Genomic DNA, 26,458 nt, shown 5'->3' with positions numbered 1-26,458 from the left:
TTATTTTTAACCCCTAATCTGCCGCTCCGTAAACCGCCGCTACTTACATTATCCCTATGTACCCCTAATCTGGTTCCCTAACATCGCCGACCCCTATATTATATTTATTAACCCCTAATCTGCCCCCCACAACGTCGCCTCCACCTACCTACAATAATTAACCCCTAATCTGCCGAGCGGACCTGAGCGCTACTATAATAAAGTTATTAAACCCTAATCCGCCTCACTAACCCTATATTAAATCGTATTAACCCCTAATCTGCCCTCCCTAACATCGCCGACACCTAACTTCAATTATTAACCCCTAATCTGCCTACCGGAGCTCACCGCTATTCTAATAAATGGATTAACCCCTAAAGCTAAATCTAACCCTAACACTAACACCCCCCTAAGTTAAATATAATTTAAATCTAACGAAATAAATTAACTCTTATTAAATAAATTATTCCTATTTAAAGCTAAATACTTACCTGTAAAATAAATCCTAATATAGCTACAATATAAATTATATTTATATTATAGATATTTTAGGATTAATATTTATTTTACAGGTAACTTTGTATTTATTTTAACCAGGTACAATAGCTATTAAATAGTTAAGAACTATTTAATAGCTAAAATAGTTAAAATAATTACAAATTTACCTGTAAAAGAAATCCTAACCTAAGTTACAATTAAAACTAACACTATACTATCAATAAATTAATTAAATAAAATGCCTACAATTACCTACAATTAACCTAACACTACACTATCAATAAATTAATTAAATAAACTACCTACAATTAACCTAACACTACACTATCAATAAATTAATTAAATACAATTCCTACAAATAAATACAAATAAATAAACTTGCTAAAGTACAAAAAATAAAAAAGAACTAAGTTACAAAAAATAAAAAAATATCTACAAACATAAGAAAAATATTACAACAATTTTAAACTAATTACACCTACTCTAAGCCCCCTAATAAAACAACAAAGCCCCCCAAAATAAAAAATGCCCTACCCTATTCTAAATTACTAAAGTTAAAAGCTCTTTTACCTTACCAGCCCTGAACAGGGCCCTTTGCGGGGCATGCCCCAAGAAGTTCAGCTCTTTTGCCTGTAAAAAAAAAACATACAATACCCCCCCCCAACATTACAGCCAATAGAATGCGAACAGCCAATAGAATGCGAGCTCAATCTGATTGGCTGATTGGATCAGCCAATCGGATTGAACTTGATTCTGATTGGCTGATTCCATCAGCCAATCAGAATATTCCTACCTTAATTCCGATTGGCTGATAGAATCCTATCAGCCAATCGGAAGTCGAGGGACGCCATCTTGGATGACGTCCCTTAAAGGAACCGTCATTCTGCAGTTGGACGTCGCCGGAAGAAGATGGGTCCGCGGTGGAGGTCTTCAGGATGGAGCCAGTCGTCATCGGATGAAGATAGAAGATGCCGCTTGGATCAAGATGGTTGCCGGTCCGGATCGCCTCTTCTTCCCGGATAGGATGAAGACTTTGGAGCCTCTTCTGGACCTCTTCAGGCACCGGATGATGGATCGCCAACCCCCGCTTGGGTTGGATGAAGATTTTGGAGCCAGGACGGATCGGTGATACCTGGTGAGGTGAAGACAAGGTAGGATGATCTTCAGGGGCTTAGTGTTAGGTTTATTTAAGGGGCGTTTGTGTTAGATTAGGGGTATGTGGGTGGTGGGTTGTAATGTTGGGGGGGGGTATTGTATGTTTTTTTTTTACAGGCAAAAGAGCTGAACTTCTTGGGGCATGCCCCGCAAAGGGCCCTGTTCAGGGCTGGTAAGGTAAAAGAGCTTTTAACTTTAGTAATTTAGAATAGGGTAGGGCATTTTTTATTTTGGGGGGCTTTGTTGTTTTATTAGGGGGCTTAGAGTAGGTGTAATTAGTTTAAAATTGTTGTAATATTTTTCTTATGTTTGTAGATATTTTTTTATTTTTTGTAACTTAGTTCTTTTTTATTTTTTGTACTTTAGCAAGTTTATTTATTTGTATTTATTTGTAGGAATTGTATTTAATTAATTTATTGATAGTGTAGTGTTAGGTTAATTGTAGGTAGTTTATTTAATTAATTTATTGATAGTGTAGTGTTAGGTTAATTGTAGGTAATTGTAGGTATTTTATTTAATTAATTTATTGATAGTATAGTGTTAGTTTTAATTGTAACTTAGGTTAGGATTTCTTTTACAGGTAAATTTGTAATTATTTTAACTATTTTAGCTATTAAATAGTTCTTAACTATTTAATAGCTATTGTACCTGGTTAAAATAAATACAAAGTTACCTGTAAAATAAATATTAATCCTAAAATATCTATAATATAAATATAATTTATATTGTAGCTATATTAGGATTTATTTTACAGGTAAGTATTTAGCTTTAAATAGGAATAATTTATTTAATAAGAGTTAATTTATTTCGTTAGATTTAAATTATATTTAACTTAGGGGGGTGTTAGTGTTAGGGTTAGATTTAGCTTTAGGGGTTAATCCATTTATTAGAATAGCGGTGAGCTACGGTCGGCAGATTAGGGGTTAATAATTGAAGTTAGGTGTCGGCGATGTTAGGGAGGGCAGATTAGGGGTTAATACTATTTAATATAGGGTTAGTGAGGCGGATTAGGGGTTAATAACTTTATTATAGTAGCGCTCAGGTCCGGTCGGCAGATTAGGGGTTAATAATTGAAGTTAGGTGTCGGCGATGTTAGGGAGGGCAGATTAGGGGTTAATACTATTTAATATAGGGTTAGTGAGGCGGATTAGGGGTTAATAACTTTATTATAGTAGCGCTCAGGTCCGGTCGGCAGATTAGGGGTTAATTATTGTAGGTAGGTGGAGGCGACGTTGTGGGGGGCAGATTAGGGGTTAATAAATATAATATAGGGGTCGGCGGTGTTAGGGGCAGCAGATTAGGGGTACATAAGGATAACGTAGGTGGCGGTCGGCAGATTAGGGGTTAAAAAAATTTATTCGAGTGTCGGCGATGTGGGGGGACCTCGGTTTAGGCGTACATAGGTAGTTTATGGGTGTTAGTGTACTTTAGAGTACAGTAGTTAAGAGCTTTATAAACCGGCGTTAGCCCAGAAAGCTCTTAACTACTGACTTTTTTCCTGCGGCTGGAGTTTTGTCGTTAGATGTCTAACGCTCACTTCAGACACGACTCTAAATACCAGAGTTAGAAAGATCCCATTGAAAAGATAGGATACGCAATTGACGTAAGGGGATCTGCGGTATGGAAAAGTCGCAGCTGAAAAGTGAGCGTTAGACCCTATTTTGAGTGACTCCAAATACCGGCGGTAGCCTAAAACCAGCGTTAGGAGCCTCTAACGCTGGTTTTCACGGCTAACGCCAAACTCTAAATCTAGGCCAAAGTGTATTAACCCCTAAACCTCCATAGCCCACACCACAATAAACCTATTCTATTATTAACCCCTAAACCGCCATAGCCCACATAGCCTATTAAATCTATTAACCCCTAATCTGCCGTCGCCAATGTCGCCGCCACTATAATAAAGTTATTAACCCATAAACCTAAGTCTAACCCTAACACCCCCCCTAACTAAATTATTATTTAAATAAATCTAAATAATATTACTATTATTAACTAAAGTATTCCTATTTAAAACTAAATACCTATAAAATAAACCCTAAGATAGCTACAATATAATTAATAATTACATTGTAGCTATTTTAGGATTTATTTTTATTTTACAGGCAAACTTTGCATTTATTTTAACTAGGTACAATAGCTATTAAATAGTTAATAACTATTTAATAGCTACCTAGTTAAAATAATTACACAATTACCTGTAAAATAAATCCTAACCTAAGTTACAAATACACCTAACACTGCACTACCATTAAATAAATTAAATTAATTAGCTACAATTAGCTAAAATTAAATACAATTAACTAAAATAAACTAAAGTAGAAAAAAAAATTACAAGAAGTTTAAACTAATTACACCTAATCTAAGCCCCCTAATAAAATAAAAAAGCCCCCCAAAATAATAAAATGCCCTACCCTATACTAAATTACAAATAGCCCTTAAAAGGGCCTTTTGCGGGGCATTGCCCCAAAGTAATCAGCTCTTTTACCTGGAAAAAAAATTACAATACCCCCCCAATATTACACCCCACCACCCACACACCCCTACTCTAAAACCCACCCATTCCCCCCTTAAAAAAAACTAACACTACCCCCTTGAAGATCACCCTACCTTGAGCCGTCTTCACCCAGCCGGGCACAAGTGGTCATCCGATCCAGGCAGAAGTCTTCATCCTATCCGGGCAGAAGAGGACATCCGGACCGGCAGAAGTCTTCATCCAAGCGGCATCTTCTATCTTCTTCCATCCAACGAGGAGCGACTCCATCTTGAAGACATCTGGCACGGAGCATCCTTCCAGCACGACGGACTAACGACGAATGACGGTTCCTTTAAATGACGTCATCCAAGATGGCATCCCTCGAATTCCGATTGGCTGATAGGATTCTATCAGCCAATAGGAATTAAGGTAGGAAAAATCCGATTGGTTGATTTAATCAGTCAATCGGATTGAAGTTCAATCCAATTGGCTGATTGGATTAGCCAATAGAATTGACCTTGCATTCATTAAATCAACCAATCTGATTTTTCCTACCTTAATTCGGATTGGCTGATAGAATCGTATCAGCCAATTGGAATTCGAGGGACGCCATCTTGGATGACGTCATTTAAAGGAACCGTCATTCGTCGAGTAGTCGTCGTGCTGGAAGGATGCTCCACGTCGGATGTCTTCAAGATGGAGCCGCTCCTCGTCGGATGGTAGAAGATAGAAGAGGCCGCTTGGATGAAGACTTCTGCCGGTCCGGATGTCCTCTTCTGCCCGGATCGGATGACCACTTGTGCCCGGCTGGGTGAAGACGGCTCAAGGTAGGGTGATCTTCAATGGGGTAGTGTTAGGTTTTTTTAAGGGGGGTTTGGGTGGGTTGTAGAGTAAGGTTGGGTGTGTGGGTTGTAATGTTGTGGGGGGTGTATTTCTTTTTTTACAGGTAAAAGAGCTGATTACTTTGGGGCAATGCCACTCAAAAAAACATTTTAAGGGCTATTTGTAATTTAGTATAGGGTAGGGCATTTTATTATTTGGGGGGGCTTTTTATTTTATTAGGGGGTTTAGATTAGGTGTAATTAGTTTAAACTGCTTGTAATTGTTTTTAATTTTCTGTAATTTAGTGTTTGTTTGTTTTTGTACTATAGTTTATTTTATTTAATTGTATTTAATTTTAGCTAATTGTAGTTAATTTATTTAATTAATTTAATGATAGTGTAGTGTTAGGTGTAATTGTAACTTAGGTTAGGATTTATTTTACAGGTAAATTTGTAATTATTTTAGCTAGTTAGCTATTAAATAGTTATTAGCTATTTAATAGCTACAGGGAGTGCAGAATTATTAGGCAAATGAGTATTTTGACCACATCATCCTCTTTATGCATGTTGTCTTACTCCAAGCTGTATAGGCTCGAAAGCCTACTACCAATTAAGCATATTAGGTGATGTGCATCTCTGTAATGAGAAGGGGTGTGGTCTAATGACATCAACACCCTATATCAGGTGTGCATAATTATTAGGCAACTTCCTTTCCTTTTGCAAAATGGGTCAAAAGAAGGACTTGACAGGCTCAGAAAAGTAAAAAATAGTGAGATATCTTGCAGAGGGATGCAGCACTCTTAAAATTGCAAAGCTTCTGAAGCGTGATCATCGAACAATCAAGCGTTTCATTCAAAATAGTCAACAGGGTCGCAAGAAGCGTGTGGAAAAACCAAGGCGCAAAATAACTGCCCATGAACTGAGAAAAGTCAAGCGTGCAGCTGCCAAGATGCCACTTGCCACCAGTTTGGCCATATTTCAGAGCTGCAACATCACTGGAGTGCCCAAAAGCACAAGGTGTGCAATACTCAGAGACATGGCCAAGGTAAGAGGCTGAAAGACGACCACCACTGAACAAGACACACAAGCTGAAACGTCAAGACTGGGCCAAGAAATATCTCAAGACTGATTTTTCTAAGGTTTTATGGACTGATGAAATGAGAGTGAGTCTTGATGGGCCAGATGGATGGGCCTGTGGCTGGATTGGTAAAGGGCAGAGAGCTCCAGTCCGACTCAGACACCAGTAAGGGGGAGGTGGAGTACTGGTTTGGGCTGGTATCATCAAAGATGAGCTTGTGGGGCCTTTTCGGGTTGAGGATGGAGTCAAGCTCAACTCCCAGTCCTACTGCCAGTTTCTGGAAGACACCTTCTTCAAGCAGTGGTACAGGAAGAAGTCTGCATCCTTCAAGAAAAACATGATTTTCATGCAGGACAATGCTCCATCACACGCGTCCAAGTACTCCACAGCGTGGCTGGCAAGAAAGGGTATAAAAGAAGAAAATCTAATTACATGGCCTCCTTGTTCACCTGATCTGAACCCCATTGAGAACCTGTGGTCCATCATCAAATATGAGATTTACAAGGAGGGAAAACAGTACACCTCTCTGAACAGTGTCTGGGAGGCTGTGGTTGCTGCTGCACGCAATGTTGATGGTGAACAGATCAAAACACTGACAGAATCCATAGATGGCAGGCTTTTGAGTGTCCTTGCAAAGAAAGGTGGCTATATTGGTCACTGATTTGTTTTTGTTTTGTTTTTGAATGTCAGAAATGTATATTTGTGAATGTTGAGATGTTATATTGGTTTCACTGGTAAAAATAAATAATTGAAATGGGTATATATTTGTTTTTTGTTTAGTTGCCTAATAATTATGCACAGTAATAGTCACCTGCACACACAGATATCCCCCTAAAATAGCTATAACTAAAAACAAACTAAAAACTACTTCCAAAACTATTCAGCTTTGATATTAATGAGTTTTTTGGGTTCATTGAGAACATGGTTGTTGTTCAATAATAAAATTAATCCTCAAAAATACAACTTGCCTAATAATTCTGCACTCCCTGTATTGTACCTAGTTAAAATAAATACAAAGTTGCCTGTTAAATAAAAATAAATCCTAAAATAGCTATAATGTAATTATTAATTATATTGTAGCTATCTTAGGGTTTATTTTATAGGTAAGTATTTAGTTTTAAATAGGAATACTTTAGTTAATAATAGTAATATTATTTAGATTTATTTAAATAATAATTAAGTTAGAGGGGTGTAAGGGTTAGGCTTAGGTTTAGGGGTTAATAACTTTATTATAGTGGTCGGCGACGGCGGCAGCAGATTAGGGATTAATAGATTTAATAGGCTATGTGGGCTATGGCGGTTTATGGGTTAATACTAGAATAGGTTTATTGCGGTGTGGGCTATGGCGGTTTAGGGGTTAATACTAGAATAGGTTTATTGCGGTGTGGGCTATGGTGGTTTAGGGGTTAATACTAGAATAGGTTTATTGCGGTGTGGGCTATGGCAGTTTAGGGGTTAATAATTAGGCTTATTGCGTTGTGGGGGGTTGTCGGTCTAGGAGTTAATACATTTATTATTAGGAGTGAGAGGGGGGATTGTGGATATAGGGGTATACGTGTCGGGCTTATTTTTTGGAGGCTTGTTAGACAGTTACGGGAGATTTAAAATTTTTGTTACTTTTCTTAGGCGCCGGCAGTTTCTAAAGTGCCTTGGGAATAAAAGTAGGGAATGAGTAATTAGATTAAGAAGATGGTATTTCTAGAGGAGAAAATTAATTGGGTAAAAACCAGGTTGAGGGATGTTTCTATTGTGGGGAGTCAAGTGTGGTGCACCCATGAATGCTGGGAGTTTAATTTGCCCTGGTATAGTGTCTCAGCCATATTTAACAGCATAGGGGGTAAATGCAGCATATGTTAAAAATACAATCAAGACCTGCCTAACCACAAACTCAGCTCCTCTGTACCTCTTAGTGTCCTCCCATCTTACTACCTATCCTCTTGATCCTATTTTTCAAAATTGCAGAACACCCTTTCATCTGCTCTTTCACCAGTCTTCACACACATATTCAATATCTCTCTTAAAATAGGTATATTTCCCTCATGTCTAAATATGCACTAGTAATGCCTACTCTTGAGAAACCTTCTCTTGATGCTGTCTCCTCCTCCACCTGCCATCGTATTTCTTGAGTGCCCCATTCTTCAGACTTCTGTGAAAGATTAGCTGTGATGCAGGTTATCTTCCTATCTCTGTAACTCACAGTGTATCACTCTCTGGCACACCCTCTGCAGTTTACCACTATTTGTTAGGATGGATCCTGATGATGCCCAAATCTACCTCTCTGCAGCAGACCTATCCTTCTCTTTGCTAACTTACAGCAATAGCTGTCTATCAAGTATATCATCCTGAATGTATTTTCATAATCAAAAGCTTAACCTCTCCAAAACAGAGCTCATCCCCTCCACCCATATCCCAACTTCAAAATCACACCAAACCCCCCCTAGCCTGCTGTCTTGGGGTCACTTTTGACTCAGAACTTTAATTTGCTCTCCACATCCAGCCCTTGACCAATTCCTGCTATCCCCATCTTAAAACATATTTCAAAAATTCTGAACTCCCACAGACAAGACACAACCATTCTAACCAACTCTGTTGTCAAATTCTGCCTTGACTACTGTAACTCCTTTCTGGTTTCCAAAGCTATGATCTTTTGTCTCTGCAGTCCATAATGGATGCCTTTTGCAAGACTGATATTCTTTACACACTGCACCTAATCTGTTGCAACACTCTGCCAATCCCTTCACTAGCTTTGGTTAGCCTCATCTGTTTCTTGTTACTTGTTTCCTTAAGCAAGTTAGCTCACAAGCAAATCTGTCCTATATACCATTAGAGGCAGGGCCCTCTATCCCTTCATCGTTTTTAATGATCTTTTTGTAATTAACATGGCATTGTGCGCCTATGTTGATAGCACTGTAGACTTTGTTGAAATTTTTGAAATAAATTATAATAAGAATAATAGAGTTAACCCTTTGAGTGCTAATGACGGCTCTGTGCCGTCACAGAGTTTCCCACTGTGGTGCTAATGACGGCTCAGAGCCGTCACTAGCACTCTCCCACCTTGAGGGAGATCTGGGGGCTCCCACCCGCTCCTACCCCGGCGATCGTGCCTGTAGATTGACAGGCATCGCCGGGGCTTCCCGTTTTGCATGGTGACGTCACGCGCAATAACGTGATGACGTCACCGCGCAACTTTATTTATAGGAGCAGGGGGCATGCTGCTTAGAAGTCTGTATCTCAGGCATCTAAGCAGCTACAGACTCCCAAGACCTACCATTGGAAAGGGAATCGCATAACCTTTCCAACGGTGTAAGTCTTGGGGGTCTGAAAAAATAAAAAAAAGTTTTTTTAAAAAAATGTTCAAAAAATAAAAAAATAAAAAAAATATTAAAAAATCTTAGCACCCAGGTGGGAAAGTGCTTAGCACTCAAATGGTTAATTCCCTATAACACTGATGTTTATGAAGTATAACTTTTTATAGCTATGATCTGACACAGCATAACACATGATGATCAGGTTTCTAACACTGAGACACTATTGACAAAGTTGTTCCTCATATTCCATTTTATGACATATTTCACAAAATAACATCAAAGAATAGTTGTATTAATGTAGAATATTGTTTATATGATATAGCTGTATCTTAATAAAATGGCAATAGTGCATGCTTTTTCAGAAAAATATAATATGCAATATATTGTTTTTTCTTTTTTTCAGGACAAACGTGTTCATCTAATAAGACTGATAGATGAGACCACATCTGCTGAGTGCAGACAGGAAGTTGCTACAAATCTTGTAAAAATTTTCTTGGGACAAGGATTAGCAAAAGAGTTTTTGGACCTACTTTTCAGACTTGAACTGGACAAAACCAGTAAGTCATGAATGTGGTGGCATATTAGCACTAATGCTCTAATACTGGGTGATTGTGAAGTAAAACTCTTACTATGGGGCAGTGAAAACATGTTTTGCAAAATAATTACTACAATCCACTTTAACATTTGGAGCAACGCACCTGTCCTGATTTCAAGCCTGTCATTTGATCAATCTATTCCCAACTGTTATAAATACTAGACCAACCCAGCCTCCCACCGCTAGTAATCCTTAAAGTAGCTTGGCCCCCTTGGATATTAACCCTTTATGTGACCTAGTCCTCCTAAAGCAGGACCCCCCATGAAGCCAAAACCACAAACATCCCTCTTAACGATGAACAGCAAGATCTGCTCAGTAATATCCCCACACCACACACTAAACTTATCATGCAGAGACACATCTGCATCAGATTGTGGGGCGGATACCAAATAATCACATAGAGCCAGAATAAATGGTGGTGTGGCTCAGCTTACTAGAAACCCTTACTGGAACACTGTAAATGAAACACAGTAAACAAGGAAGAGCTAGGGGTACTAGAGCAATGAGACCAAACTCAGTAGCTGAATCATTGCTCGCTCTTTAATCAGAAACTACAAAGTGAGGATGCAAATAAGTTCTAGAAAGTAACTGTACATTTAAAATTCTAAAGGTTTAAGTTTGTTCTTGCTATCCAGATGAAAACTAACTTGCATAGGCAACTGAGTATAGAAACATATAATTTAACGATAGATAAGAACCAAAAGGCCCATCAAGTCTACCCATATTACATGTTACTATCTTCTTAGGATCTAGAAATAACAAAAGATCTTGTTAAACACAAATTAATTCTAGCTGGGAGCAGAATGTGATTGTAAAAATAAATACCTTTAATACACATCTCATGAGAGCAAAGGTATTTGAAGTAATTAGGCTGTAAGAGACTGTAGATGCTGAAAACAGCAGTGACAGTGTAGGAAATTAAGCAAATACAAGAAGCAAACTACAAGTCAGACAATCTAGGTCTAAGACACATAAGGGCAACACCACAAAATCAGAAAACAGATGCAAAGTCCAAAGACAAGCTGAAGTCAAATAACCAAGAGAGTCCAAACTAAAGGGTTAAAACAAAATCAGAGTCAGGGGTAGCCAAGTTAAAATCAGTGAATCAAAATAGTAAGTTGCCAGCTTAGAGGTAGCTAGCAAGCTTAACACACAATCAGCATCATGCTGCAAACATAGAGTTTATAAAGACCGCTATAATTAAAGGGACATAATACTCAAATGCTAAATCACTTGAAAGTGATGCAGCATAACTGTAAAAAGCTGACATGAAAATATCACCTGAGCATTTCTATGTAAAAAGGGAAGATATTTTACCTTAAAATTTCTTCAGCTCACCAGAGTAAGGGCTCTGTTAACGGATAGGGGCCCATTTATCAAGCTCCGTTTGGAGCTTGAGGGCCCGTGTTTCTGGCAAGCCTTCAGGCTCACCAGAACACCAGTTATGAAGCAGCGGTCTAAAGACTGCTGCTCCATAACCTGTCCGCCTGCTCTGAGGTGGCGAAGAGACATTGCTGCAATTCAACCTGATCGAATATGATTGGCTGCGAATCTGCAGGGGCCAACGTTGCACCAGAAGTTCACAAGAGCTGCTGGTGCAATGCTGAATGCGGAGAGCGTATTTCTCTCCGCATTCAGCTATGTCTGTCGGACATGATCCGCTGACCAGATCATGTCGGACAGACACATAATAAATAGACTCCTTATTGTTCAGCTGCGCTGCTGTAAAACTGCCGGTTGAAGAAAAAAAAAAACACAATAGCCGATCAGCAGGTCTTGAATTGCTTTGCTGTGATCTCATGGGATTTCACTTACATCTCATGAGATTTCACAGTGAAATTCCTTAAACTGAATAGGAAAATAACATGACTAAGCCTGCACATTTTTTACAATAAAAAACGTTGACCTGCCACTGCCTGCACTGATATCATGTGAGTGTGACATGATATTTCACTAGTGTCTCTGACTAAAGGGGTTAGTGTTTCTGTTGTACCCATTAGTGTTTATGTGTGTGTGTATGTATGTATGTGACTGTGTGTGTATTTATGCATGTATGTGTGTGTGTGTGTATATTTGTGGAACCAGCAAATTACAGACCTTGTTAAATGGGGGGGGGGGGGGGCGGGGGTAAACAGTGTCAGTCTATACAGTACCACTATCTACAGTACGGGGGGGCTGAACCATGTCACAGACTACTGTGGTCACTTTATAAAGTACTAGAGTGGGTAGGGTCAGGACAGCTATCTCAACGACAGATTACAGACTGTGTCACTGACTCACTATATACAGTACTGGTGGGTTAAACAGTTTCACTATATACAGTAATAGGGGGTCATACGTTGGCACAGGGTACCTCCTTTTGCAGACATGTAATCTGATTCAAAAAAAATTTCTGTGTTAAATGTAAAAAAAAAAAAAAAAAAGATGTATCAAATTCACTTTTTTTTGGGGGGGGGGCCTTCTTAGATGCTTGCACCTGGGCCCTGTGGTTTCTAGTTACGCCTCTGTTTGGAGTTAAATATCTTCCTTTTTTTGTAAATGTTCAGAGGATATATTCTAGTTAGCTTTTTACAGCTATGCTACATCACTTTCAAATGCTTCAACATTTGGGTATCATATCCCTTTAAGGTCTAATTGACGTACTTAAAAGTACAGCACGCCTTACTGCAGAAGAAACAGAAATCACTCTTTTTGACACAGTTCAAGGACAAGGTTATTCTCCTGAGTGTTAAAACATTTCTCAGCATATAGGTTGATTATTTCTTAGGGGGCAGTACAATGCACACTGAAACCAAATAATTTTCATCCAGAGCAATACCAGGCATGATTAAAGTGACCATTCGAGGGCAAGAATGTCAAGCTTACATCATTAAGGAATAGATTAACAAGTGTGCCCAAAACTTAAGCCCAAATAAACCAGGAAATTGTTGCAACAGTAAGCAAAGACACAGTCAAAAAGGACTTGCAAAGTACAGTCTTCTTGGGAGGAGTGGCCTAAAGTTGTGTGAAAGAGGATGAATTTACCAGCAGGACAACAATATTAAACACACAGACTCTGTGGCAGTGGTATTGGACCTTACGGTATATTAAATGGTTTAAATTGACTCAAACACTTACCCAACAAGTATTCCTGATTTAATTTGTTTGCCTCAAACATATCAAAGAAATGGTGCCGATTACAGAATGATCCTGAGAATTCTGCTCAAACAGTGTGTACATGGAGTTGTTTCAGACCCTTTGCACATGCAGAAATTAGAATTGTTTGTGGCTTCTCAAAGGTGTCTCTTGATCTAGGAGACCCTGAGTGCTACATTGTAGCAAGCAATGACTCCCAGGACTATTGCATATTAACCCTCTATGCTCTTGTTAATCCAAGGTATTGGCCTAGATTCAATAAAACTTTTTAGTGAGAATAATATTTTTGTGAAAAAACTTGCAGGAACATCACTGGTGGAAAATGGTAAGAGCTGCTTCTGTCTCATAACTATTCATTTTCTGCAGCATAGCACCGCTTCCACTGTCAAACATCACAATAATAAAACATTAAGAAACACAGACATGATCCCATATGAAAAACAAGACCTCTCAACAGCATAAATAGCATATATGAATCTAGACCATTGTCTCAGTAATCCTTGAACAGTTAGAAGACTTGGGCAGGTCAAGACTTCTTTCAGAGTTAGAAGACTTGGGCAGGTCAACCGATAACGTTGCTTTGTTTTTACATACCTTAATCCATATAGCATATATTTTGCTGTATTAAATGCTCTTTAGGTCTACTGCCAACTGTCTGGGTTCTGCTCAAGATGTAACCTCCATTTGTCTGCACCTGTCTATTAAATATTCATTGACCCAGTCCCTTCTAGAAGTTTGACTCCTCTAACTGACATTTCTCAAGCTGGTCCAGCCTCTGACTTATGCTTGGCTTTCCCCTCTCTCTCTTTTTATCAGAAATATTTTAAATGTAATTCATATGTGCTCATTTTTGATATGCTAAGTTTTATATGTGTTTGTTTAGAAATTAACTGAGCATGCCCAAATTTCTTTTAATCAAAATTGAACTTGCAAAAAGACATCATCTAAATGAAAAGAGAACTACAGTTGAGTTTGTTAAAATGTAAAAATCATTACTAAAACTAACATATTCAGTTTGAAACAGGCCAGATCGGTTTCTAAGAGGCCGAGACTTTTAAAATAGAAAACTCCAAACAATCATGTGAAAGGTTGCTTGAAAGGTCTTTTCTGGTGGATTGGAATGTTGCTATGAAATAATGTGCATGCAAGTATTTGGGTTAGTTCTTTGCAAGGGTACTGGAACATGACATGATGAGGAGTTCTAATACATTTGAGCCATTGCAAAAATATGTGCAAAGCACTTAAAGGGACATGATACCCACATGTTGAAGCACTTGAAAGTGATGCAGAATTACTGTTAAAAGCTGACTAGAACTTACCTAAACATCTCTGTGTAAAAAAATAAGATATTTTGCCACAAAATTTCCTAAATTTTCCCATTGTAAAGGGACTTTAAGCAGCCAATCAGTATGCTAGTCCCAGGATTTGCAAAGAAGCGTGCATCTGGTATGTGCAGCCACAGTTATTTCCCTACTCAGTTTAATGGGACATTAAACACTAAATAAATGATAAATAGAATAATGAATTCAAAGAAAATATTAGTCTGATAATAATAACATGTAGATGTATTTTTTTAAAGTTTCATTAGCTGTTTACATATTCACAAAATAAGTGTAAAGTTTAATTTTCTATAAATGGGAGCTGCCATGTTGTAACTTAGGTTACTTTCTCTGCTGTGGTCAAATAGGGATAGTTATAAATAGGTCACTAGAATGTGCAGCCAATGACTGTGTGGAATATAAAAGTGTTCTGCACTTCCATTTCTAACAGGAACTGAAAAGCTCACACTTTCGGAATGGGACAAAATAAATAATGAAAGTATATCGCAGAGTTTATATATATATATATATATATATATATATATATATATATATTTATATATATGTAGGGTTTATCATTTTATATTACCATCTCAAACTGTTTATTGTCCCTTTAAGGAAGATTACTATGAAATCTCATGAGATTTCAGTAAAATCTCATGAGATCACAGTAAAGCAAAGCATGAGCACAGCACTGCTGATGCTGATTGGCTGTTGTTTTTGTTTGTTTTTTCAACTTGCAGCTGGACAGTAGCTAAAGGATAACTGTTCACAGATAACTAACTATTGTGAGCTGAAAGAATGTTGAGGTAAAATATCTTCCTTTTTTACAGAGATTATATTTTATATATATATATATATATATATATATATATATATATATATATATATACTATGTCCCTTTAATACAGCTCTTCTATCCATATGGATAATTAGTCTTTTTGAATAACTGTGGCAAGTATCCAGAAATACAATCATTTTAAATGCCCCTTAGTAAACCTGCAGCTACAAAAGATATCTAGGCCCATGTGTGTTGTCTTTTCACCAAAATAAACATCTCCAAGCATTCTGTAAAAGTACACAGAGCATAGAGATGCAGTATCCATTTTGGGTACATGCCCATTTTCTCAAGCAGATTACCAGAACACATATTCCCTCCCTTTATTTCCCCTTCTTCATCTATAACATATCAGATTAGAACATTAACGTAACATGAAATAAACTGCATACTTTTGTTAAACACTTTATTATGTATTTCTTTCCTCAGATGAACCAAACACAATATTTCGAAGCAATTCTCTGGCTTCTAAATCAATGGAATCATTTCTGAAGGTAAAAAAGATTGATTACTTTTTTAATTATATTAGTTTTTTACATAAACATTAATGGACATTTGGTTGAAATCCTGGAGTGTCCAGTTCAATACTAAACAACTAGCAAAAGAGTCAACCACTATTCCTTCATTTTTTAATCAGTTGAAAAGATAGATGGATGCATTAGCAGACAATCAATGGGAGGGCATTCGTTTTATAGTAGAAGAAAGCTAATCATTTTTACTAAACACATTGTAGCAAACTTATAAGCATGCTGAATAAACATACAGTGACTAGACCAAATACGGCAAATGTTAAGGTTTGGCTGATTTGTTATTCTATAGCAATAGAACAGAAATGTCTTGTAATTACAAGGTATTTACTGTCAATTTAAGTGTAAGCAACTGCTTAGTGCTTTTTTAATTACATCAATGGAACAGACTGTTTTATAATTCTTTAATTACGCCAGTTATGTTGTGAAACTAGTATCATTCAAAAGAAGCACATATGTTTCCTGGGTCCTCAAAAAGCCTCGACTGAACTGTTAACCTTCATATCAAACTAACAGCAAACGTTCTGAGATCTGGGGCAAGATTATATATGCGGCGTCGCTGCAAAAGCCGTCGACAACGGTTTTTACGTGGTTTTGGTATCACATATACAGCACCGCATATAAATTCGGCACGTATATTTCACTTGTCGGCCGCAATTTTTACTCCCATAAGCTAACATAGAACCGCGTCGCAAATCGGTATCACATATTACACGTCGAAAATTGAGAAATTTTACTCCATTTTCACTTTGCCACACAGTTTGCGATGTTGGGGTTGGCAGATTTAGGGGTTTATACTTTTATTAGCTGGTTTGTGATGTGTGTGAATGGCGCATTAGGGGTTAATAGTTTAATTAGGCATATTGCGCTGTGGGGGGTTGTCAGTTTAGGGGTCAATACATTTATTATTAGTTGCGATGTGGGGGGATCACGGATATAGTTTTTTTTTTAAGTGTCGGATTTATTTTTGGGAGGCGGGTTAGACTTTTACGAGAGATTTTATTTTTATTTATTTTTTCTTAGGCGCCGGCAGTTTCTAAAGTGCCGTAAGTCACTGGCGACTCCAGAAATTTGTATTTACGCTCATTTCTGGACATCGCTAGTTTATCCGACTTACAGCACTTTATGTACTGCCGCAGGGTTTATGTGATACCCCGATGTGCGAGGTGTAATTACGGGTGGCGCGGGTTTCAGCAGTTGCGCTGAAGCCTGCACTGTATATGTAATTTCGCCCCTGCTGTGTGTCTTGGAGTGAATAGATTAACAGGAATAAATACACGTGTTATATCAGATATATACAAGATCAGACTTTTGCAAGATACATGCTTCTCTGTACCACTTATTCCAACAGTGCATCACATCAGATACCAGACAAGATGCTTAGACCCACCCCCTGTGCAGCACTTTACACCAGATATATGCCACACCAGATGCCAGACTAGATGCAACACTCCTTGAACCTACTTATGCAAGGTTTATGCAACATAGCACGGTAGATCTGAAATGCGTTCCCCTGCAACCATTAAGCCATATCAGAGACCAGGCCAGAGGCATAGCTCCATCTCTTATGCCAGGTATTTGTTGTTAACAAAATGTCAGTGCTAGTGAATACTGCAATTACTGATACTACTGTCCGTGGATGTGCACAGTAAAAAAACATTAAGCGAGGGCAGAACTACAAGGGGTTCTAGAGCGAATAGTAAAATGAGAAATAAAGAACTTGCTCTACCACGTAGAGTATGGGTCAAATAACATAAATAGAACTTTGTAACATAATGCACTATTGTTTTTAAAGTTTAAATTCCATTTAAATAATGTTCTGTACTTATTTTGGTTGGGAGACATATTAGTATTACTTTATAACTTAAGAGCACGTTTTATTTTGCTATATCTTATCATTCTAAGGTTGCAGGAACCCAGTATTTACATAGTGTGGTTGGACCAACAATAAATAGAATCTTTGAAGAGAAAAAATATGTTGAACTTGATCCAAGCAAAGTGGAAATTAAAGAAGCAGGGTAAGAACTGCGCACATGTGCAAACATAATCAGTCAATAACATTAGAATACAGATATCAATTCCAGTTGTAATGGCCATTCAAGGGATGTAAAACCCCAAAACAATATGTCGTGATTCAGACAGAGCATAACATTAGTTTCCAATTTACTTTTATTATCAAATTGCTTCGTTCCTATTGTATTCTTTGTTGAAGAGATACCTAGGTAGGTGTCTGGACCACTACATGGCAGGAAATTGTTCTGCCTTTTAGTGCTCTTGCACATGATATCATTCTTGCAAAACTGCTGCTATATAGTGCTCAATAAGTATTTGCTTTTCAACTAAAAATACCAAGAGAACAAATTTGATAATAGAAGTAAATTAGAAAGTTGTTTAAAATTGCATTCTCTATCTGAATCATGAAAGAAACATTTGGGGTCTTATGTCCCTTTAAACACCAGTATCAGTTGCTTTGTCTCATCACTTTTGTTACTGTACAACAGCATCAAGTAATTAGGTTATTTCCATTTATTTTCAAGTAATGCAAACTATAATGTTATCTTTAAAATAAAAAGTGAACCTTCAGGCCCTATTACACACATTTCGCTAGAACAGGGGTGAGCATACTTTAGTCTACTTTTTTAAGAAGTTTATCAGTGGAATTTACTTGTGTATGTGCTAAGCAGAAGAAAGCAGAAGACAATCCGAGCTTGCATATGAGGCTGATCTTTGTTTAAATCACACTGATAAACTTCTTAAAAAAAGCAGATTAAAGTATAATAACCATTTTTTTAAAAAAAATCAATCCACTTTACTGGTGCACTGCTGTGAAAAACAATTTTTTTAACTTGAGACCCACTATCACTTCTGTCTGAGAGGGATATGGGAAATCACACAACAGTATTTCAGCACTTAGGGCTCGATTTATCAAGCTATTCACAAGATAACCTGCAGTCAGTATTTATCAAGCAGCGGCCATCAGACCGCTGCTTCCTAGCCTCTTCTCTACTTCTTAGGTGGAAAATTTCTATCTCCCCAGTCTCGTCCAACTAGGGAGACTGACCGCGGCGGTGTTGCACAAGAGCGTAAAATAGGGCTCTTGCGCAATGCTGAATTTGGGCAGCGGATTTCTGCCCGCAAGAGGCAAACTGAGGCTGACAGGGGGGCATATTGTCCGCCCTAGCTTGATAAATCGAGCACTTAGAGATTTACTGGTAGATCCTATTCTACCTATTGGTCAGAGCTGCACTAGAAGGTATATTCTTACAATGTCTCTCTTCAGGTGCTCCGGCTTACACAGGATCCAGACAGAAGGGGAATTAATACAGCAGAGTGCTCAGTGTCTTCAGTCATACTTGACAGACCTCCTTATATCAATAGCAAAATCAGTAAAGCTTTGTCCTGCAACCATACGAGCAACTTTCAGGCAACTTTACAAACGTGTGGAAGAAAGATTTCCTGAAAATAAACATGTGGTATGTTGAAATATTTTACTGTATTTGCATGTTAAAAGCGTTTTATAAACGCGTTGTTCTACAGAGTACATTATAAAAAGTAAAGTTGACTATAATCTTTTTTTTTTTTCTTGGTGATTAAACTGACTGTTTTTTTTCCCCTTTTCTTCTAGAATGTAAAGTTCATTGCAGTGACAAGTTTCTTATGTCTGCGGTTTTTTTCGCCTGCCATAATGTCTCCAAAGCTTTTTCATCTTAGAGAAAAACACGCAGATGCTCGCACGAGTCGCACTTTACTCCTCTTAGCAAAGGTAGCAACACTTCATTGTTTCATGTCAAGCTGTACCTTGTGTGTATTCTTTTTATTCGGAATAAGGATCTTACATCTTAGCTGAGGAGTGTATGGTTTTACAGAATTCATAACACCATCCCCTGACACTGATTTGCTCACAAATATTATACGCTTTCTTTTAATCACGTCCCACATTGGGCTAGATTACAAGTGGATTGTTATTTAATGCTCCTACTGAACTGAAGTAAACGCGCAAACCAGATCACATATTCTCATGTGCGCTAATCCGACATGAAAATATGAATATTTCACATTCCAATGTACTTCACATAGCAAAATATGTTCTATTTATTCATAAATACATATTTTTACATATATATGATAGTATTTTGGGAAAATATATCTATACCTATATATATATATATAGATAGATAGATAGATAGATAGATAGATAGATAGATAGATACAGTGGCGTCCCTAAGGGGGTGCGGGCCGCACCTGGGTGACACCCTTCAGGGGGTGACACCAAAAAAAAAATTTTTTTTTAATTTTATTGAAATTCAAAGAAATACAATGTTGAGATGCATAGATTATTTTATTAGAGGCTGGCATTTGTGAACATTAGTGGGACTGGGGAAGTTGTAGACACACAATTTTTTTGCCGCTTGAGCCAGTGCTGCAATTTCAACAAATAGTTTTCCCGGCTGCTTTTGCTTGTTTGTACTTTGCTCCTCCCCTGCCCAATTTCACTATGAATGTTGTGGGTGTGCCGTGGGGCTTGCAAAGTTGCGCTGCTAGCCTAAACCTGCCTGCCTATCTGTGCTCACTGCTCAGTGACATGCGGCCCAGGGCTGTGCACTGACAGACTTGGAACAGAGTCAGAGAGCAGAATTTTCATAGTTTGCGTGCCTAAACCTTTTCTTCAGTGATTTATTTTAGAGTGCTCTGTTTATCTTTCATTTGATGTTCCGCTGAGCCAGGGAGCAGCTCTAGGCATGAGCTTCATAATTAATGCAGTGCAGTTTACATATTTTGTATGTGTGTGGCTGAGTTTTTGTGTGTCTCAGTGTTTTTGTGTGTGTGTTATTGTGTGTGTGTCTGAGTGTGTTTCCGAGTGTTTGTGTGTGCATCTGTGTATGTTTTTAAGTGTGTCTGAGTGTTTGCCTGTGTTTTTGTGTGTGTCTGCTTTCTAGGGGGGGGGGGTGACACCATGACTTACCACACCGGGTGACACCAACCCTAGTGACGCCACTGGATAGATAGATAGGTAGATAGATAGATAGATAGATAGAGGTATAGATATATACAGATACAAAAAAATATCTATTTATAAATACATAGAACATAATCTGCTATGTGCAGAACATTGGAATGTGAAATATTTACAGTAAATACATAGTTAAGACCTTTATTAAATATGAATATTGTATAAATATGCTTTTACATGTTTTCATCTACTTAAATTTAAAGGGCTCCAATATACACACATATATATATATATATATATATATATATATATATATATAGAGGAGCAAGTAAAATGTTTCCACTCAGTATACTGAGTAGATACAAGTGATACTCTATAGTAGGCGCTAGTCAATAATATGTAGGATATAGTGGCAGCTATATAGGACAAGTTCTGATTGAGATGTATGACCCCAGACAGTAAGAGTAAATGTGTATGCAAGGATAGATACAGCGCCTATATATCCATTAAAGTATGGGGTATGTACAGGAATATGAATGAAAAAATAATGAAATAAAAGATAAAAAATATATAAAATATAAAACAGTGTTCATATGAGTCCTAAAAAATAGTCCGTAGTATATCTCCAGCTATAGTTGATATGCAGTAATAGATGGTATATAATACCCTTACCAGATATTACCCCAATCTAATGAGGTAAGTATGCCGCACTGGGGGTATATATAGATGGTTGAATCTCCTCCTTGTATCCAGATGTGATGCCTCTTTTCGTTTTCGTTAGCCTCCTGGAGTATGCAGGGATGTGTTTCTGGTGGTGAATAAATCCCTTACACTTCCTGTGGGTTGGTGGTTGGCCTCTTAGAGTACTTTTTCTGTCTTGGTATAAACCGAATAAATAGTTACAGGGGCGAGAACTCCCACGAACTACCAGGAAACAGGTCCTGTTTCCTGGTAGTTCGTGGGGGTTCTCGCCTCGGTAACTATTTATTCAATATAATCAATATAATTAGGGTTAATATAGTTAATATATATAATGTAATAACTATATTAACTATAATATACTTAGGGTTAATATAGATAATATAGCTGGCGGCGGGGTAGGTAGATTAAATTAGGGGTTAATAATTTTAATTTAGATGGCGGCGGTGTAAGGGGTTCACATTAGGGGATAGATCAGTTAGATGGTGGCAGTTTTAGGGGCTCAAAGTAGGGGGTTAGTTTATGTAGATGGCGACGGTTTAGGGGTTAAATACTTTATTATGGATTGCGGCGGGGGATCGCGGTTGACAGGGAGATAGACATTGCGCATGCGTTAGGTGTTAGGTTTATTTTAGCAGCCAGTTTAGGGAGCTCCAATAGTCAGCGTAAGGCTTCTTACGGCTGCTTTTTGTGGCGAGGTGAAAATGGAGTAAGATTTCTCCATTTTCGCCACGTAAGTCCTTACGCTGTATATTGGATACCAAACTGCGCGGGTTTGGTATACCTGCCTATGGCCCAAAAAACTACGGGCGACGGCAGAAATATACGCGCGTAACTTCTAGGTTACGCCGTATATAGGATACCAAACCCGCGCAAATATTGGCGTCGCCGACTTTTGCGGGCGACGATTTTTATCGGATCGACCCCTAGATTGGGGTAATATCTGGTAAGGGTATTATATAAAATCTATTACTGCATATCCACTATAGCTGGAGATATACTACAGACTATATACATTTTTAGGACTCATATGAACATTGTTTTATATTTTATATATTTTTTATCTTTTATTTCATTATTTTTTCATTCATATTCCTGTACATACCCCATACTTTAATGGATATATAGGCGCTGTATCTATCCTTGCATACACATATATATATATATATGTATATGTATATATATATATATATATATATATATATCCACAAGTAAGGACTGCACTCGCTGGATTCAGTTAAATAATAAAGCACCCTGGTTGCTGACTACTTTTGGATTGAGAGTACAGATACACATGGGATATATATATATATATATATATATATATATAGAGAGAGAGAGAGAGAGAGAGAGATATATAAAGATATATGTATGTGTCTATATATGTGTACATATGTTTTCATGTGTTTATATGTTTGACCCCTTAATGACCATGGTCGTTAAGAGTTTTTCATATCATGATAGCGTGGATTGTGCTGCCAGTGGCAAGACCACGCTATTATGAACTCCCTCCCTGCAGGCCTTCCATAATAGCGTGGTCTCGCCACTGGTGTTATGTGCTATGAAAAAATCAATCCCCATAGAAAGACCAGTGACATACATGGTACGTTACTGGTCCTTAAGAGGGTATATATGTCTGTAAATACATAAATACACATATAATTACATAAATGCATATGTACACACACATATATATATATATATATATATATATATATATAATATATATACACACAAGGTTTGAAAAAGTTGCCCAAGAGCTAGTGATCCCATGAAATGTCTTAGTGGTCCAATTTTTTCAACTACAAATGTTCACAATGTCATGTGTAAACTTGTATTACGCTGTTATACCCTTCTAATATACATTTGTATTAAGAATAAAACACTCTTTGTATACAATTATATACTAATAAACATTTTACACTTCTTCTCATAGCTAAAAAGAGAATAATCTTGTTCACATGGCAGCAAGCTGAGGCAGGAATAATTGCACACACATTTATTTATTTATTTATTTATAAAATATTTTACCAGGAAGGATACATTGAGATTTCTCTCGTTTTCAAGTATGTCCTGGGTCCACAAAACATTGCATTGATACAATGGGTACAATAAAATAAAAAACAATAATAATACATATGCCCCAAAATTTAACATAGAACAGGTAGGAAATATATAATCAACCATGACAGGTGCATTCTGTTTTGAGATATGTAGAGAGGGATCTCTTAAAGGATATTAGGCTTGGGGAAGGTTTGAAAGTGTGCGGGAGGTCGTTCCATAACTGTGGCGCTCTGTAGGAAAAGGAGGATCAAGCTGCTTTCTTTTTGTAATGAGGCAAGCTAAATAATGTGCTGGTACTAGATCGGAGGTTATAGGAGGTGGGAATAGCCAGGGATATACACACACTCAGATACATACACACACACACACACACAGTCACAAATACACACAAACACTCTCACACACAAACACTCTCTCACACAAGCACTCTCTTGCACACTCACACAAACTAACTCTCACACACTTACAAATAAGACACACACACTTGCAAGCACTCTATCACACAGTTTCTCTCACATATATTCTCACTTTCTCACACACACATCCTATTTCTCACTCTCTCATATTCTCATTCTCACTATCTAACACACAAACTCTCTTACACACAATTGTTTTGCAGTTACTATGGAGGTGGCACATTTATTACTATAGCACCCCTACTTCTTAAAAGCACTAACAGCCATACCTTTACAATGTAGTTTTTTACATATCCTATAGTACAGCAGGATAAGGAGAATGATAAATAAGAAAAGTAGGAATAAGTAAATATTTATATCCTCTGCCATCTCCACTGTGCAGCCATTGATAGGGTACAAGCTAAGGTTGCTAAAATAAGACATTAAAGTGTAGAACCCACCTCTATTATAGACAAACTTTTAACCATCATCTTTTGACATGTATATGTATGTATCTCAATGTTAAACACCTGAGACCTCATATCTTTGTGCCCTTATAACTTTTGTATTCAATATTTTTTGTGAATAATTTTTATTAGATGTTGTGATATGTTTTGTGAAATTATTTTTATTTTGCAAAACAGTTAACCAGGACTCTGAGGATGTGACAATCATTCTAGCGTAAATTGCGATTGCGCTCAAGTGATCGCGTTTATTTTCAACTTGTAATACGAGCAGTTAACTCGACAAGCACATACACGTGCAATAAACCAATTATCTCTCTCACTTAACTGTTAACACGTAATCCGCCCCATTATATTTTTATCAACCTGATATTTCTGCTGTGCAACACTATCAATTGTATCCTTGGTGTATTTTGTTGTAGTTATTAGGCATTAAAGAGACAGGTACAAAACCCGAAATCTGGAATTCCAAAATCCAAACTTATTCTGAAATCCAAACTTTTTAATTAATATTTTAAAAAAAAAAAAAAAAATATCAAAAAGTGCTATTTTTCCCTGCCTGTAAGTCACAATCTTTTCTGCCTGTGGCTTTGTTTTTGTTTGTTTTTTTGTGTTCTAAAATGCAAATAATAGTCTTTATTTAAAACAACTATTACCTTTCTTATATACCGTACTATCTTTCTAAAGGTACTATGTATACAAAAGTATTACAATTTATTTAAAACTACTTTTAGGTTGCATGTAAAGCTGTATAATGACATTTAAATATTGCTTAAATAACATAAGATACTTTTGTTTACACTCCGTCCCGTCCCTTCTCCATTGTCCCATTTTACTGATGCAAATATTTAAAAATCCAAACTATTCCAAAATGCAAACTTTTTTTGGTCCCAAGCAGTTTGTATAAAGGGTTTTCTACCTGTAATAATAAATGGAAACGGGTTTTCAATGCTTTTGATACCTCAGTATAAGAAATACTTAAAGGGACAGTATACACTCATTTTCATATAACTGCATGTAATAGACACGACTATAAAGAATAAGATGCACAGATACTGATATAAAAATCCAGTATAAAATGGTTTAAAAACGTACTATTTGCAAGTGGGAAATAAGACACTCCCCCCCCTCCCCCTTCTTTTGCATATGAAAAGACCCTTTACACAAGCAGGAGCAAGCTGGAGAAGGTAGCTGACGGTATTCACATAAAACTTTGGGGCTTGGTTAGGAATCTGAAAATCAGAGCAATGTTATTTAAAAATAAGCAAAACTATACATTTTTAAAAACAAACAAACTTTATGGGCTTTATAAATAGATCATCTACAAAACATTTATGCAAAGAAAAAATGAGTGTATAATGACCCTTTAAATCCCCTCAGTACAGTCAAAAATTATTAGAAAAGTATTCAGTATCTTTTCAGTTAAATTTCAGTATTTGAGTGTTACATATAGTATGGGCAAGATTACAAGTCACGCAATATGAGTTTTCCACATGCGATATGGTCTTTTCACATTAAATTTCCATTGCGCAGATATTACAAGTCTTGAAAAATCCTTTTTGTGCTCGAAGAGCTGTTAACAGTTTTCCGCAACATAAAAGATTCACAACACACTTCAAAATTACATTACAAATTACAGTTACACTCATAATAACACTGACTAATAAAAATGATTTTAAAAATATATTGCACACAAAAGTTATAAGGGCTCAAAGATACAAGATCTCGGGTGTTAGAAAAAAAAAAGCCGACGCAGGGATTTTACATTGACATACATACACATACATAGAGAAACATGGATATATATATATAGAGAGAGAGAGATGTTTAACTATGGAGCTAATGAAAATATTTCACATTACAATCTTATGCACATTAAAAAATATCTCAGAAGGATTTTCAAAGAGATATTCGCATATAGATCTTGAGATATCTAGACATATATATTCATATACATATCTCACAATAAATAGATATATCAGTCCAAAAATCATCACATATATAGAGAAATATTTATTTATAAATGAAAAGAATAAAACATTCTTGCTATATGAAATAATTGCATTCTCATGTACACTTTTTGAGGAGAATACGTCATGGGCTTTGCACAACAGATTAGGGTCTTAGGTTTTTTTTCTATTTGTCTTCTCCATTGACTT

General features: G+C 37.0%; 1 protein-coding gene across 2 annotated transcripts in view; it reads left to right on the top strand.

Moving 5' to 3' along the window:
* LOC128653866 (ras GTPase-activating protein 4) overlaps nucleotides 1–26,458 on the top strand; it is a 364,303-nt gene that overhangs the window by 298,101 nt on the left and 39,744 nt on the right. For both annotated transcript variants that reach the window (XM_053707405.1, XM_053707406.1), the window contains exons 10-14: nucleotides 9,716–9,869; nucleotides 15,629–15,693; nucleotides 17,632–17,744; nucleotides 19,007–19,199; nucleotides 19,352–19,489. In XM_053707405.1, the coding sequence (XP_053563380.1) occupies nucleotides 9,716–9,869; nucleotides 15,629–15,693; nucleotides 17,632–17,744; nucleotides 19,007–19,199; nucleotides 19,352–19,489 (663 nt within the window). The remainder of the gene's footprint in view (nucleotides 1–9,715; nucleotides 9,870–15,628; nucleotides 15,694–17,631; nucleotides 17,745–19,006; nucleotides 19,200–19,351; nucleotides 19,490–26,458) is intronic.

Source organism: Bombina bombina, chromosome 3 (genome assembly GCF_027579735.1).
Source record: "Bombina bombina isolate aBomBom1 chromosome 3, aBomBom1.pri, whole genome shotgun sequence".
In the NCBI taxonomy this organism is placed as follows: Eukaryota; Metazoa; Chordata; class Amphibia; order Anura; family Bombinatoridae; genus Bombina; species Bombina bombina.
This window is presented reverse-complemented; position numbering and strand designations above follow the sequence as displayed.